Source organism: Cicer arietinum, chromosome 6 (assembly GCF_000331145.2).
Source record: "Cicer arietinum cultivar CDC Frontier isolate Library 1 chromosome 6, Cicar.CDCFrontier_v2.0, whole genome shotgun sequence".
Classification (NCBI taxonomy): Eukaryota; Viridiplantae; Streptophyta; class Magnoliopsida; order Fabales; family Fabaceae; genus Cicer; species Cicer arietinum.
The window spans coordinates 15646580-15663553 of NC_021165.2; the positions used below are offsets into that span (position 1 = coordinate 15646580).

Sequence of the window (16974 nt, forward strand, 5' to 3'; positions counted from 1 at the left end):
AGTTATTGAAGGTTGAGTTAAAAAAAGTTATTAAAAATTAAAATTCTTATAAAAATTTAGTCTTTGTAAAAAAATTCTTTTAGATTGAATACTTACAGTTTTAGATTTTGTAACTTTTAATACTCGACAACATTTATAAATTAAAAATTGAGGACATGACAAAATGATTCAATTTTTTAAATGATATTGCATCTTAATGATTTTGAGTCAGCGTTTATAAAAAATAATTAGAAGAAATTAATGAAGTATCACCTTCATCCTCCCCTTGGCATAAACATTCAATTCTCCTATTCCTTTTTTTTTAATCCACAAATTTACCCATCCAACTGTCCACACTCAGCCCTGCATATTATATATATATATATATGTATATATATATATAAAGCACCATGTTTGGTGAGGGATTAAGCATTGTTGAATGTTAAATCAATAGAATGAAAATAGTTTCATCCGAAAAAACTAAAAAAGGTTGTCGAAACTCAAATTTGGAGAGAGTGATTTGAGCTAAGATTTAAAGAATTGAACCTATCATGTTCAAATTTGAATGAAAAAAAAATAAAGCATTGGTCAGCGATCTTCTCATCTTATACGCAACAAGATTTTTTTTTAAAAAGTTAAAAATAACATAATTTTTATTTCTAATCTTTAACATAACAAGATTGAGATAATTATTGAAAATCTTAAAAATATTAAAATAATTTAAATGATTTATTAGTTGTAGATATATATAATATTAATTAATGCTAAATTAATATTCATTTTTTGAATTTATGTTCTTCAATTTTTTTTTTAAATTATTCTCAAAAGACTTACTACATCCATTAATATTATATATCGATTGATCGGCCTTAAAAAAATCAAACCACATATATTAGGAATTAAATTTATTTTGAAAGAGTCTCTTAAATTATATCACAGTTACTTATATTTTAAAGGCTAAATTAATATCAATTTAACACTACATAATAAATGAATGGTTTTATATATATAAAAACTAATGTACAACACTTTTTATCTCATGATGCATACCATTGTTCTTGTGATTTTGAAATATTATATTTTCACTTTATTTTGAATAGATTGTTTAATTCATGGTTATAACCTATCAAAATAAAGTCAAAAAGAATAAAATGACAAACTATCAATGCATCTTTCTAATTTTTGTAACCATAAACACTCATAAAAAAACATAGTTTTCTTTAATTCCAAAATAAATTTAAAATTTATTAACGTATTTTTCTACAAGTTACAAGTGAATAATCCCCAATCATAAGTAAAATAAAATAAAAAATTAAGTTTCAATTTCCATGAAGTTGCGTCAAGTAACAAAACTAAAACTCTCTTTTTTTGTTGACAAAAGACTACAAATAAGCTGGAAAGACATCTAAAGAACTTTTTCATTTTTGGTGAGGAATCTTCTCACACTAAACGCAAAACACACTCGATTTCAAAATGACGAAACATCGACACTATGACACAATCTCCTGCTTGCAATTTGTGTGCTTCAAAAAAAAATCTTTCATCCTCTCATGAGAACATATTATTTTTTAGCTCAAATCTTGAATGTCATGAATAGCGTAGTACCGTACAAATCATAGACAATGACATCTATTCTTTTTTTAACGTCTTCACATTCTCTCAACAAATTCAAGAAATATGTTTCTGCATGTTTCTTGCTCAAAAACAATTTATTAGGACTCTTCTCCAAATCACTTTTTTGAAGGTTCTTCTCAAAAGGCATACTACATCCAATAATATTGATTGATAGACCTTGAATTGATGGTATATTTGAATGGTGATATTCATTTTCCATAGCAACATTGTAGTTATCTTGAAAGTGTATGGATTCTTGAATTATCGATATATCTTAACGGTGGTATTTATTTTCCAGAACAATATTGTTGTGATTTGGAAGATGTATGGTTCCTCTAATATACTTTCCTAATGCTGCAAAAGATCCAATTCATATATCTGGAGAGTGGAAATTATTTTTCACAGTAACATTGTTGTTTCTATTTAGAGGGTGTACGAATACCATGCTATCACCAGATGATGCAACAACGGTAGAGTGTGACACCCTAAACCCAAAATAACATATATAATGATTTATACTAGATTTTTTGAGCAAAATTCACTGCGGATAAAGAAATTTTTTTCCAAGAAAATAAAAACGTTTATAGCTAATTTAGCAAATAATGTTTCTCAAAAATCAAAAGGAACACTTTAAACCTTTTTCCTCCTATAAAAAATGACAATCTCCATAAACTTAATTTAACTAGAATTTTTTAATTTAATTCCAAAAATTTACTAGTACTTTTAAGGTTTTGATACAAAAAGTATTTTCTAATTAAATATGTAAAAGTAAAATTACAAATTACAACTCTTATTCTAGATATCACCTATAAGAGCGAAGTTTCTTCCAAACTTGAACTTCAAGACTCATTAACTTGCAGTAACTGCGATTTCGCAAATGCATGACCAAGCGAGTCAAACACAAACAATAAAGGAGATGAGTTTTGAAATCATGTTGATAGTGTAATATAAGTAAGAAGAACACGCAAACAATCATAATAGATTGTATCATAACACATCATGATATATCAAAATACTCAAGAAAAATAATATCATATTATAATGTCGAAATCACTCAAGTAAAATCAATACATTGTCACATCATCCAAGGGAAACTATTATCATTTTTGAAACACATTAACGACAACAAACACAATCACAAAAAAAAAAATACATTATTATGTATGAGTTTAGACTCTACTCCACAATTTGGTATCATTCTAACTCTGAAGTACTTGGTTATGAGACATGATACTATGTCACCATCCCGATGGACGAATAATTCAAATTGGCCTTGTCCTCATAAATCTCCTCAACTCAACCCAAGACACATATACGCGACAGTTGAGGTAAACGTGTGTTGCATGGTAGTTCCCGACATTTGGAGTGCTACCTCCAAGTCACCTAGGAATTCCCTACCCGAATACCTCCAATGTCTAACAATCTTGCATTAAGGCTTAACAATAGACCGCCAAAATCAGACTCATTCAGTTGTACTTCCCCAAAATCACTAGGCTGGTCAGGCCGTACCTATATGATGACAAAACAAGCTCCACTTCAAAAATTCACATCAATTTGAAATATTCCCAACATCTATTTTCTCCCCTCGTTATCCTAGACTACTCCATTAAGAGCATTATCTTTAACACAAGTTGAAATCATCACTATTCCATCAATTATGAGGTACTTCCATATTCTCAACACAAATTTATAATATCACCATCATCAGATAAACTTATAAAAAATTTATAACATCACTATCATAAATTTGATAGTGATGTTATAAATTTTTTATAAGTTTGATAGTGATGTTATAAAATTTATACATCATCATCGTCAAATAAACTTATATCATACAATGCATCCATATTTTATAATCACCTCACATAAACTCATCTAATTCAACATATGCACCAAATTTATTTGACATCCAACATCACAATAATATTAAATATCAACACATTTAATGAGAAAAAAAAATCAAATATCACAATAATATTAAATATCACACATTTAACGAAATTAAATTAATCAACAGCTTATAAATATTTCCATTCCACATTTTAATCTCACAATTCTCATATTTTCAAATTGATCAATTTATCACTCAAAGGGTTACTGTCGTACGTAGTCAGCCCCGAATGAATCATTTGAAAATACGGTTTTTCCGTTCATCTAACTATATTATACTCATGAATTTAAACGTTCTCTCGCCTCTTATTTTATTTTGACGCTTTCTCAAACATAGAAATCAATGAAACTTTTCAACAGCAACTGTAGATGGACAATGAATCCGAATAAACGGTGTATCACAAAATCACCGAGATAAGATTGATAAATTATGCAAAGCATAAAAATCAATATTAAATAATTAATAATAATTTTAGGAGCAAGAATAGAGTCAAAATGACGAGTAAAAAAAAACTGCAGAGAATGTCTCATCGACTCGTCAGAGTGCCGAAAGGGTTTGACGTCAACTTCACCGAAAAACCCAATGAGTAGTGTTTCTTAAAGGCTTTGACAAGGAGGATACCAAATGTTGTTTGTTTCTTGAAACTAAGGTCTCAAAGCTTAAATCACAAGGACAACTGCCATAAAACCCAAATTATGACCTAAGTTTGGGGTCCAAATTGTCCAAAAAGTTGTGTGATGCTTGCTAATATCAAATATCCATATGTATCCTCAATTGTTGAAGAAGCTTAATTTAGTCAAAGTGATTGGATGCTATTCGATGGTTAAAGGGATATCTGCTGAGTTGCAAGAGGCATGAATTTAATGAGACATATGATATGGACTTGGTCAAAGCAATTTCATGTAGTAGAGACTAATTAGGATGTAGATGAACTTGTATTTGAAAGAAAAAGTGTGAACTTGGGATCGGGAAACTGGGGTGTGAATAGTATCATGGTGTCAAACCTTTTTTACTTTTTATTTCTCAAGTCTTTAATAAAATCCAAATTAATTTATTTTACTTTTCGATAATTATAATCTTATTCCTCACTCTTGTTAAAATACTTTAAATTTTTTGAAATAATAAATAAATATTTACAATTTATATTAACCACTCAATTAAATATGAATAAAGAATTTCACACAATGGAAAACACACATAAAAATCAAATTAATCGTAGTATCTATTGACATATATTCTAAAATATTTTTAATATCAAATTAATTCTTTAAACAATATTTTAATTAATTAAATAATTTATTATAAAATTTAAGGTGTTACATAGAGGATCCAATTGATCTATCTGATTGGTGTATAGATTCCCTACTATAGTTGCACAATGCAACAAATTTAGATAATCTATTTTTTTTATATTGAGGGCATATGGTTTCCCTACTATAGCTGCATGATGCATTATATGTAGATAATCGGATATATTTGGAGGGTGGTATGATCTCTCATAGCAACATTAGAATTGATTTTTGATGAACAAACTTAATTGCTATATGTTTCTTCACAATTTTTTTCCCTTTAAAACTATTTTCATAGTCTTCTCCTTTTAAAATGACGTTTGTATTAGAAGAAGAGCTTCGACCACTTCATATTTTTTACTAGTGAAGTCATTGACTTCTATTGTCATCTTAGAAATATAATAACTTCTTAGTTTCATCTTTTGAAGATCGAATATGGTGTTATGTAATGTTGTAATTATATAAAATAGTCGAAATACTTCACAACACAAAAAAGATACAATTATAAACCTACTAAAATTTAGTTTGAATTTAAATTTGCAACAAGATTCGTCAAAATAAAAATAGTTTGCTAAAAGATAGTTTTCGAAAAAAATAGAGTCGGACTAAGAAAATAAAAAAATTGACATAATTGTAACAAATCTTAAAAGATTTCTGTAACAAAAGAAAAGAATAAATTTGAAAGATTTTCTAAAAAAAAGATTAAATTATATTAGTTTGTTGAAAGAATATAATTAGTTGAATAATCCCATATCATGTTAAAAGACTGTCAATCGTGTAAAAAAAAATAGTATATGTATTTTATGATGTTTTTTTAAAGAATATTTGAAATTAATTTGTAGTTATTTTTATTTTAAAGAATAAATAATTTAATAGATTACAATAATTTATAAAAAAAAAATAGATTACAATAATTAATGTACGATTTTATAAAATAAAAAATGTACGATTAATTGCTTAAAACCTAAGTACAATTTTTTCTTCTTATCCTTAAAAGAGACAATATGAAAGAGTAAAATCAGCAATTAAAAATAAAATTCTTGTATTTTTTTATGGTATTATATACTTAAAAAAGGACTGCTCTATCATTTAATAAGTTTAGTTTTTTTTTTTTTACAATAATTTAATAAGTTTAGTTGATAGCACAAGACTTCTAATAATAAAATTAGATTTAATGTTTAAAAATTAAATTTATATTTTTCATTTTTTAATAAAATTTTATTTTTAAATATTCTTGATCAACTAGTTTTTTACTTTAAAGATTACATAAATTAAAAAAATCACCCTTGTGATAAAAGCATACATATTTTTAAAGATTAATTATTGATATTTTATTTTTAATTTAATATCAAATTTTTATTTATTTATATTTATATTTTGATTAGAGAGACAATATATGATAAACTTCTGAATTAATTTATCATATCATGTTAAAAACAAATGATGTTTGAGATAGGGAGAGACCTTGAGAAGGACGACATTGATGTGGAAATAATAGTCACACGAAGTTAAATTTGAATTGTGATCGTTTTTAAAATTTGTACTAAAGATAAAATGTTCCAGGATAAACTTGGATGATGTATAATAATTAGTAGGTAAAGCTTTGTGAAGTTCAGAACCTACTAGTATAACCTACTAAAGTATTAAGTATAAAGCAATTTTATTTTTCCTTAAGCTTAAGTGTTAAATGTGTGTAGTTGAGAATTAATTCTTAAAGTTAAGATAAGAGATATATATATATATATATATATTAACACAAAAGAAGTATTCTTATTTACCCAACGTGAGCTACTTCAGTATTCACATTTGTAAGATTTTCACTATGATACTTGACAACATCATAAACGAATACACATTTAACTTCTTAGTCACTTGGACTATACACCATGTATTCTCTTAGCCTCAACAAACTTCCAACAATATTTTTTGAAACTTAATGCACTTGAAACAAATTACAATCACTCAATCTCTCTAGACTCTTTAAGGAAGGTCGAGAATGTTTACAAGTGTATGTTGTTTTTTTTATTTGACATGATGAGACTTATTTGGATAAGACCCATTCAATGAAGGTTGATCCTAGAATCTAATAAAGAACTCGTGAGTGACATAAATGCAAGACAATCATTTGAACTTTATCGAATTTAGAATGTTATGATCTGATTTTGTTTATGTGTATGACAGAGATGATGTGTACAGTTCACGTATTTTAAGACTTTCTTGGCAGTTGGAAAGGGTATGTGATTGTACAAGTCACTATTGTAGTACTTTCACAATGTATTGTAAACTTAAAGTTAGAAAGTGTAAATACACCATCGTGATTAATTGACATATCAAGTGTAGTGAAACTTCTATTTACCTATAAATATTTAGGCACCCTAAAAATATTATTAATAAAATGAAAATACCGATAACAATAGAATAGAGGGAGAAAAAAACTACAATCATCTAAGATTGAATAATCTATTTATTTATATTCTTAAAATGAAGTTAATTTTTAAATAGTAAAAGATTGAATCATTATAATAAAACTTTTTTAAATATAATTAATTAAATTGTAAGTTTTTCATTGCCAACATATGTTACCATTAACACATAAAAAAACTAAAATCAATTATATAATTTATTTAGATTGTAAATATGGAAATGTGTTACACTATATATTTATTGTTATGGGAATACAATAATGTTAAATCTTTTTAGAGATAGTTTTGTCGTCTATTGTGGTCCAACTTGGTTTGAGTGATTAATCTTTGCAATTGTGCCTAGATGGTATTATATTCACATAATAAAAGATATTGTTTTTTAATGATAGGTGTATGATTTCTTAAATGTATCCTACACAATCACTTTAAAAAACAACTTGTACTTTATCATTTTGTGTAGCAAAGATAGACCAATCTTAATATGTTACATTAAGATCTTCATACAATAATGTTCCAAATATTTGCAATGACTTTTAGAGTACTTTTTGTTACAGATGTAACATTTCATTTACTTTTTGTTAGTGGAATTTAAGTGAGGGACACCGAAAAATTTTAAGAAAGAGGTTTCAAGTACAAAATTTGATAAAACTAATATAGCTACTAATTTACTAATATTTACTTATAAAAAGATATGTTTTAGCTATTAATAATGATATTGAATATGTCATTATTTTTTTGTGTGAAGGAGGATTAAAAGTAAAATAATAGTTTTAATATAACTGAAATTTTCTATTAATTTTAGTATTAGTGTGTATTTATTTGTTGATACTTGAAACATTTTGTTTAAGGTAAACTTTTCGAGTTCAAAATCTAATAAAATTAATATAATCACTAATTTACTAATATTTACTTATAAAAAAATATGTTTAAACTATTAATAATGATATTGAATATGTCATTATTATTTTTTTGCGAAGGAAAATTAAAAGTAAAATGGTAACTTTTAGGATAACTGAATTTTCTAATTAACTTTAGTATTAGTGTGTATTTATTTGTTGAAACTTGAAACATTTTGTTTAAGGTAATTTTCAATAACAATTATTTATCACATAATTTTATCAAACTATTAAAAAAGATTAAAATTGCAATCTTTTGTATTAAAGAGTAAAATGTCGTTGATCAAACTTTTTATTAAAACTAAAAATATAATAAGTTTAAATTAGTTTAAAAATCTATATTTTATCATGGTTGAGTGAGATGCGTGATGAATTTGGATCATTTAATATTAAATTGATTAAACATAAAATGGGTCATATTTGAAGGTCACATCAAATTTATAGATAAAAATATTTGAGGACATAAGCTACATTTTTTTAACACGACATAAACTACAAATTGATATAGATAATACTAAATATGTGATAAAATTCTAATAGAATGAATGAGAAGTGTAAATACTTGAATTCTTTCTTACATATAAATCCAATTTTTCAAACTCAAAATATATACATTTGAAATGTTTCGAGATACACTTCAGTTCCAATTTGTCTATTTTTTTTTTTTTTTACGAAATTTTCTGTTAACTTTAGAGATATAACATTTTCTTTGAAAGTTTATTAATTTTTTGTTGTTGCAATTTAAACGATACTTTATTTTGTATTTATATATAATGAATTACATTGAAAACATATGTATTTATATGTAATGAATTATCAATTTATCATGAATACATATTTGAATTAAGTTATAACTTAGTTGTAGACGAATACTTAAGAGTTTCTAAGAGGTTTTGAGTTTAAAATCAGATAAAAATAATATAACTACTAATTTACTAACATTTATTTATAAAAGAAATATATTTTCAGTTAAAAATAAGTTTTTGTAAAAGAATATTAAAAAGAAAATAATAACTTAAAGGATACATGAATGTTCAAATTAAATTTAGTATTACTATGTATTTATTTGTTGAAACTTCAAATGTATTTATTTAAAGTAAATTTCAATTATTTTTGAATAATTTTGTCAAAAAATTGTTTATTAACTATTAAAAAAAAATCAAAATTGCAATATTTTGTATTAAAGAGTAAAATGTCATTGATTAAATTTTATTATTAAAATTATAAAACTAAGAACACATTATTTTAAAAGTTTATATTTTATCATAGTTGAGTGAGATGCAAGATAAATTTGAACCATCTAATATTGAATCGATTAAACATGAAAGTGTTGTAGCTAAATATCACTAGAAGGGGGGGTTGAATAGGGATTTTGCTGTTAAAAACAATTTTTAAGTGTTTTAAAAACTATCCTCTTGCTGAGGATGGCTAGCTCGAGGATGAGATTTTTAAATCGTTAGATCTAAGCTGAGTAAAAAAAATAGGAGCAGAATATGAGGGACACACACACAATTTTATACTGGTTCACCCAAAGATGGCTACGTCCAGTCCTCACACCCTTGTGACATTTCACTAACTTTCAAAACAGATCAATCCTCAACCCGAGGATGATTACAACTGTGTATTATCAAGCTTCACCAAGCTTACAATCAATTTCCAAATATTTCCAAGCTTCACTCACTAGGAAATTACAAAGTAGAATGAGAGTGATTGATACTTAATACTTTCTCAAAAGATATACAAAGATATAGTGTAGGATCAAAGAAAGTAATAAGGGAGGATGTGATTGTTGGATTTTGATCCTTTAATTCCTAATTTTGACATAATTAATAATTCAACAATGTTCATACAATGCATGATAAATCTAATATTTGAATTGAGCAAGATTTCAGGAACCATAATCAAACCCTACACACTTGGATCAAATTGCTTGGAACACAAGAAATCAACAAAAGTTGAATTCTGAATATGTAAATCGATTGGGAAATCGATTTCATAACAAGGGTGTAAGGAAATCTTAAGTGTTTGTAAATGTGCAATCGATTAGGCAATCGATTAGATCAATTAAAAATGAAAAATGCCCAAGTCAGTAGCCTCTGATTTGGAGGAAATCGATTGGTAAATCGATTGAACATTTCACAAATCAAACCTGATGGTAACACATCGATTGGTAAATCGATTGAATGAGTCACAGTGGCACTCCAGTGCTGAGGGAATCGATTAGCAAATCGATTGACAAAGTATCATTTGAAAAATGACCTCACCTGTGACAAATACAATCGATTGGACAATCAATTGTTAACACTTTCAATTTTGTTAAAGTTTGGTTGCAATCGATTGGGAAATCGATTGAACTAAACACCAGGTAAAAACTTTTCAGGAACATGACACCAAAGCGATTGACAAGTCGATTGATATCAAATAGCTGAGCCACTGTTTTGAAAACAATCGATTGGCAAATCGATTGATATTAAAACTGAATCACTATTTTGAATCACATCGATTGACAAGTCGATTGATATCAAATAGCTGAGCCACTGTTTTGAAAACAATCGATTGGCAAATCGATTGAAATAAACTTGTTGAAAACACAGTGAACTCTGAAGTTTGGCAAATCGATTGAGTAATCGATTGAAAATAGTTTTATTAAAACAGTTTCCCAGAAATCGATTAGGCAATCGATTTATACAGGTCTGGACATGTTCTGCTGAAAAGTGTTGTTTTAAAGAATCGATTGGTAAATCGATTAGCTTGTATAGTTTCAAGATTAAAGAAAACCAAGATCGCGATAATCGATTGGCAAATCGATTTAGCTCATTTTATAACTTTACAAAATCGATTGGGAAATCGATTTCGTAGTTGGTTTTTCAGAAACTATATAAGATGTCTTTCAATCTTTATTCTCATAACTTCTAAAAACTTTTACATAACTTTTACATAACTTTTTCCTAACTTTCATAATTTCTCTTATGCTCTCAAAAACGGTTCATGGCAACAAACTAACAACTTCATAATTGTGATTACAGATCTCAATACAGTTTGTTGACAATCTAAGAGAAATGATAATGTGCTCAAGAACAATCCATGAATATCCAGATTTGTGAAGAGCAACATTCATAAAGATTGAAGACCCTTTTGTTTTACAATCTTTATTCTTTCTGTAATAAAACTTTGAACGAAATAGAACGCAAGAAAAGCCAGCTCGAAACTGGTGGCTACTTTCTTGGTTGAGAGGACTCAACAAGAAAGAGTCGCACTTTGATTCTGTGATAGGCTGCTGAGTGTCTTCAAGGATCAGAGGGTATTCAATAGGAAAGATATAATTAGAGATTGATAGGTTTCAGGGAGGAAACTGGAAAATCTTTGTAATTGATTCTTTCTATTGAAGGAGAAGAAAATCTGAAATCCGATTGGATTTTCAGGACTGGACGTAGGTTGTTGTGGAACAACCGAACCAGGATAAATCTCTGTGTCTTCTTCTCTAACTCTCTCTCTTTAATTTTCTATATTGCTAACGTTGCATGCCTCAAAATTTAATTTCCGCTGTGCGCTTGATACAGATTAATTTGGTAACGAAAACTGATATATTTTCTTTATTGCGAGGTCACTGATACCAACAATTGGTATCAGAGCCAACTTCTTGAGAGGTAAAACTTATAAGAAGATGGCCTCAACTGACGTTCTGGGAGAAGGCGCTTCGTTAGCACGACCACCAGCTTTCAACGGTACAGCCTACATGTACTGGAAGCAAAGAATGCTCATATTTCTGGAAGCAAGTGGCATAGATATCCTTGATGCTGTTGAAAACGGTCCGTACATTCCCAAGATTGCAGGAACTGACAACTCAATGATTATCAAGCCTAGAGCCGACTGGTCAGATGATGACAAGAAGAAGGTTGGTTTCAATGCGAAGGCTAAGAACATCATCACGTCCGCCCTATGTGCAGAAGAGTTCTTTAGAGTGTCCAATTGCAAGTCAGCAAAAGAGATGTGGGACATCCTCCAAGAAACTCACGAAGGTACTACTGATGTTAAGAGAGCTCGTGTGAATACGCTCATGCACGAATATGAATTATTTAGCATGAAGAAAGAAGAGTCAATCAGCGATTTGCAAACCAGATTCACACACATAGTCAACAACCTGCATGCACTAGGAAAAGATGTGGATAATGAACAGCAGATTGGAAAGATCATGAGATGTTTAACCAGAGAATGGCAGCCAAAGATAACAGCCATAGCTGAGTCTAGAGATCTTGCAAAGATGACGACAGCAACACTATTTGGAAAGTTAAGGGAACATGAAATGGAATTACAACGACTGGATGAATCCGAAATGGAAAGTAGGAAAAAGAAAGGTTTATCTCTGAAGGTTCAAGCAAATCAGTCAAAAATTGAATCCGATAGCTGCTCAAATGAATCCAGCAGTGACAATGAAGAACCAGAAATCGGACTGCTTGTCAAGAAATTTAAGAAATTTCTGAAGAAGAAAGATAACAAATTCAGAAAACCATCCAGCTCCAAGACTAGCGACAACAAGCAAATTACATGTTATGAATGTGGGAAGACTGGTCACATAAAGTCAGAATGCTACAAATTGCAGAACAAAAATAAAGCTGCAAAATCAAAAGGCAAAGAACCAGTCACCAAAACAAAGAAGGCGTATATTGCTTGGAACGATAATGATGAATCATCTGCCTCTTCGGATGAAGAAGAAGCCAATATGTGTCTCATGGCAAATTCAGATTCAGAATCGGAAAAAGAGGTTAGTTCACAATTTAATCCAACATATGATGAACTTCAAGAAGCTTTCAATGAATTGCATGATGATTATGTGAACTCCATAAAACAGTTGTTAAGCACAAAGAAAATGCTTGAACAAGTAAATGTTGAGCATAAAGAAATTGAAAATTTATGTGAACAACTGAAAAAGGATTCACAAGAAAAATCTGCAAAGTGCATTGAACTTGAACATACAGTTGCATCATTAAAATCTGATTTGTTAAAGTTTGCTAATAGTAAAGATAAACTGAATGTCATACTTAGCAATCAAAGACATGTTCATGAAAAATCTGGTTTAGGATATACACCAAACATGCATGTTAAAAGGAATAAAAATAGATATGGTATTGGTTATATGCAAACCAGAAGTGTCAAACATGGTCAGAAATCTGCCATTGCTAAGAATATGTATGATATCTTTACTAAGCCAAATCACCATTCATCCTTTAATGGCAAGTGTCATTTCTGTTGCAGAAATGGACATTTTGTGTCAAATTGCAAGTTTAAAAAATTATGTGCCAAAGTGATATTTTAAACAAAATTATGTGCCAAAGTGATATTTTACAATGTTTAATAATTTATAAAATAACTTTGGATTTACTTATCTAAAAGTAAAAACATAATCTGTAATTTTCAACAACAAAAAAACTGTTATCATATTTATTAATTAGGTTTAAATATGTTATTTATCCTTTATTTTTTATTAATTATTTGTTTTGATTATGTATCTCTTTTTATTTATTTTTATTATTTATTTTTTATAAGTGATGAAATTTAATCATTTTCACCATAATAGTAGTATGTTATTATCATAAATCGTTGATGTTTAATTTTAGAACATTTATAAAGTTAGATGTGCAAAACTAACATAGAGGAGATGCATATAGATAGAATTTTGATAAATGTCCTTTATTACAAAGAGTTTACATGTGTTTCAAAACATACAAGAGAACTTTTTTCAAGTGCAAACTTATTATTAGGTTAAATTGATATTTTTTAAGAATATTATCAAATATATATTGGCCGAAAATGATCTCAATGACCAATTGTTGTTATAATTTTATTGTGATTGTGACAAAGATTAAAGTTCACCACTTACAAAAAAAAATTAAATAAAGATAAATAACCAAAATAAATATTTAAAAAGATAAAGATAAAAAAAATATTTGTTTTGAAAAAAAATATATTAATTATTTTATGTTTTTTTCCTATAAAATAAAATACATGGCTAATTATTATAAAAAAAAGTACGAGGAAAACTCCTTTTCATATTGGTGGGCTATGCATGTGTTTCGCTAACAAACCTCTAATTTTGTTGGGTTTGCTTACTTTGAATATTTTCTAAATCGCAATCAAAACTCGTTCTTGTTGGAGTTGAAGATGTAGAAACTTGTAGCTATGACGAATGAAGAGTTAAAGGCAAGAAACAAACTTAATCATATTCATGACGATCTTGCTTTCTCCATTCTATCAAAACTACCTCTCAAATCTATGAAGCGTTTTGAATGCATAAAAAAATCATGGTCAATTTTATTTGAAAATCATAATTTCATGAAAATGTTCCGCAACAATTTCTTATCTAATAATAACGATTCTGATTCCAGCAATACCTTTCTCCTACTCAATGATGTTGATCCGCCTGCGCCACCTGAACAATATCGTGATTGCTCATTTTATTTGTTCTCTAGTGAAAGTGAGCGGTTCGATAATAGGATCAAGTTAGATTTGCCTTTTTCAATTGACAATTTTGGTTATGGTATTTTTATTTTAGGTTTCAACAGTATTAATGGTATTTTTTGTGTTAGTCGAGAAGGTCCATTAAGACTCCGAATTGTATTATGGAACCCGACTACTGCCGAATTCTTTGTCATTCCTCCTAGCCCTGAAGAGTGTGTACCACCTTATCGGAGCCCTTTTATGGAGTTGATTGGATTTGGTTATGACCATATTAGAGATGACTATAAAGTCATTCGATATATAAAATTTCTCCCAACCACTGACGAAGAAGTAGACGTGCCATTGAAAGATAGATCGTTTGACCCCGTGTTAGAGATTTATAGTTTTAGTAGTAACTCTTGGAGGATACTTGATATCGACATGCCTTATACCTATATTGATGAATTCTGTAATGGTACCGGAGTGCACATCAATGGAATGTGTCATTGGTGGTGTAGAAGATATTCATCTTTGGAAGAATATTTGGTATCATTTGACTTGATCAACGAGGCGTTGATTGCAACACCTGCATCGTTAGACATGTATGAAGGTTGTAAACTTGGACAGATGGCGAGACACTTGGTGGTGTTAAATGAGTCAATTTCTTTGATCTCAAATTGTCCCGAAACAAGTACCTTTCATATTTCAACTTTGGGTGAACTTGGCGTAGAGAAATCATGGATTACACTATTCGTTGTTGGGCCCTTACCTTTCATTGAGTGTCCCATTGGAGTTGGGAAGAAGGGCAACATTTGCTTCAAAACATATGATGATGAGATAGTTTGGGTTGATTTAAACACTCAAATAATTGATGAAATTGGTGTTAAAGGAACGAGAGCTGAATGTCGTACAGGAATTTACAAGAAAAACCTTTTTCCAATTGGAGGAATTAATAATTAGTTTCTCATTGGGCTTGCAAACTCATTTGAAAAAATAAAAGAACACATAATAGAATTTTATATGTACCAATCATGGTGTGCATATATCTGAAACCAAAAAATCAAAGGACTTGTTTAAATTATTGACTCTTAAAATTTTTAAGTTAAAATAATAATATGATATTATAGAATATTGATGTAATGTAGGTGGTTTATGAGGTATATATATTTCTAGTAGAATTATTAGAGTAATAATTAAACACTCCTCTCATTGTAAATTTTACTCTTATTTGAGCAGACTATATTGTAAATAAATTTTTTTACACATGATAGTTGAACCATTCATCTCAGCATGACTTGAAACTTTAGAATAGATAACTTGCTATACCATAAATTTTACTCTTATTTGAGTAAACTATGATCAGATCTTATTTCACAATAATTATTTAATGTTCTTGGTGATTGTATTTTGTTTAATGAAATGCTTGGGGAAGTGTGTGTAAGTGCTCCTAGTTTAATTTTAGAAAAATAAGAATCTTCAATACATGAATAATTTACTTAAGTTATTGTTTAGACCAATGTTTGATTCTTGAATGGGAGATAAAACCATATTTAGTGCTCGACAGAGACACAAATAGGATTACCTCTATTGAGAGAAAAATTGATCTCTTATTGATTTTTATAATATAGTTTGAAGTTTATGTTTTACTTGATGAACTGACCAAGTTATTTGAAATACACGAGGATCAAGTGAGTTCGCTACAAAATACTAATGAATGATCCAATTTTTTCAATTTATGTATTATTATTAGAGTTTGATAGGAGTGTGTAAAATACCATGTGCCATCTATCTTAGCTTTTTCTCACAAAATTATGCACTCAGTATTCAGTTTATTTTTATTGTGATTCAAAATATAGAACGTTAATGCCGAAAAACTTGACAATAGTATAAGGGGTAGTTTTAATGTCACATGACTTGCTTGGCAAGTAAGGATATATGGCAACTTATTTTTCTAATGATTTTATTTTCACACTTGGTTTCTCTATTTTGGTGCACTTGAAGATGTTTTTTGTTTGCTTGCTATTTTGTTTGGTAAATGACTATTTTGTTGGGATTTATTGTCTTCTATCTCAACTCACATATTTGATTTAAATTTTCTTTGAAGTTTTGTTTTCCTTCTATAAAAAATAAATTAATGTGTGTTGTTGGCTTAGTGATGTCAAAGACACTTATGTCTTTTAGGATGTGCACAAACCATCTACTATGGAACTTTTTCTTCTTCTTATTTCTAGGATTTGCATAAACCAACTTCCCTTCAAACTATCTTTTTGTGATTGTTTTTAATGTGGGAATGCAGATTAAGTTTGAAGATCATATGACTTTGTACTATTCATTAAGTCATTGTTAAAGGTGTAGCTTTATGTCAATCTTTGCACTGAAGATATCAAAAGCCTACATTGCTTCTAAATGGTGTTATGTATTTTTATTGCATTCCCTCCTTATTAGTT

General features: G+C 28.5%; 1 protein-coding gene across 1 annotated transcript; it reads left to right on the forward strand.

Moving 5' to 3' along the window:
- The first annotated feature begins 14269 nt into the window (after nucleotides 1-14269).
- On the forward strand, nucleotides 14270-15487 carry LOC101496678 (putative F-box protein At3g20705). Its single transcript, XM_004505327.3, has one exon. The coding sequence runs from the start codon at nucleotides 14270-14272 to the stop codon at nucleotides 15485-15487; it is 1218 nt and encodes a 405-aa protein (XP_004505384.1).
- Nucleotides 15488-16974: the final 1487 nt, after the last annotated feature.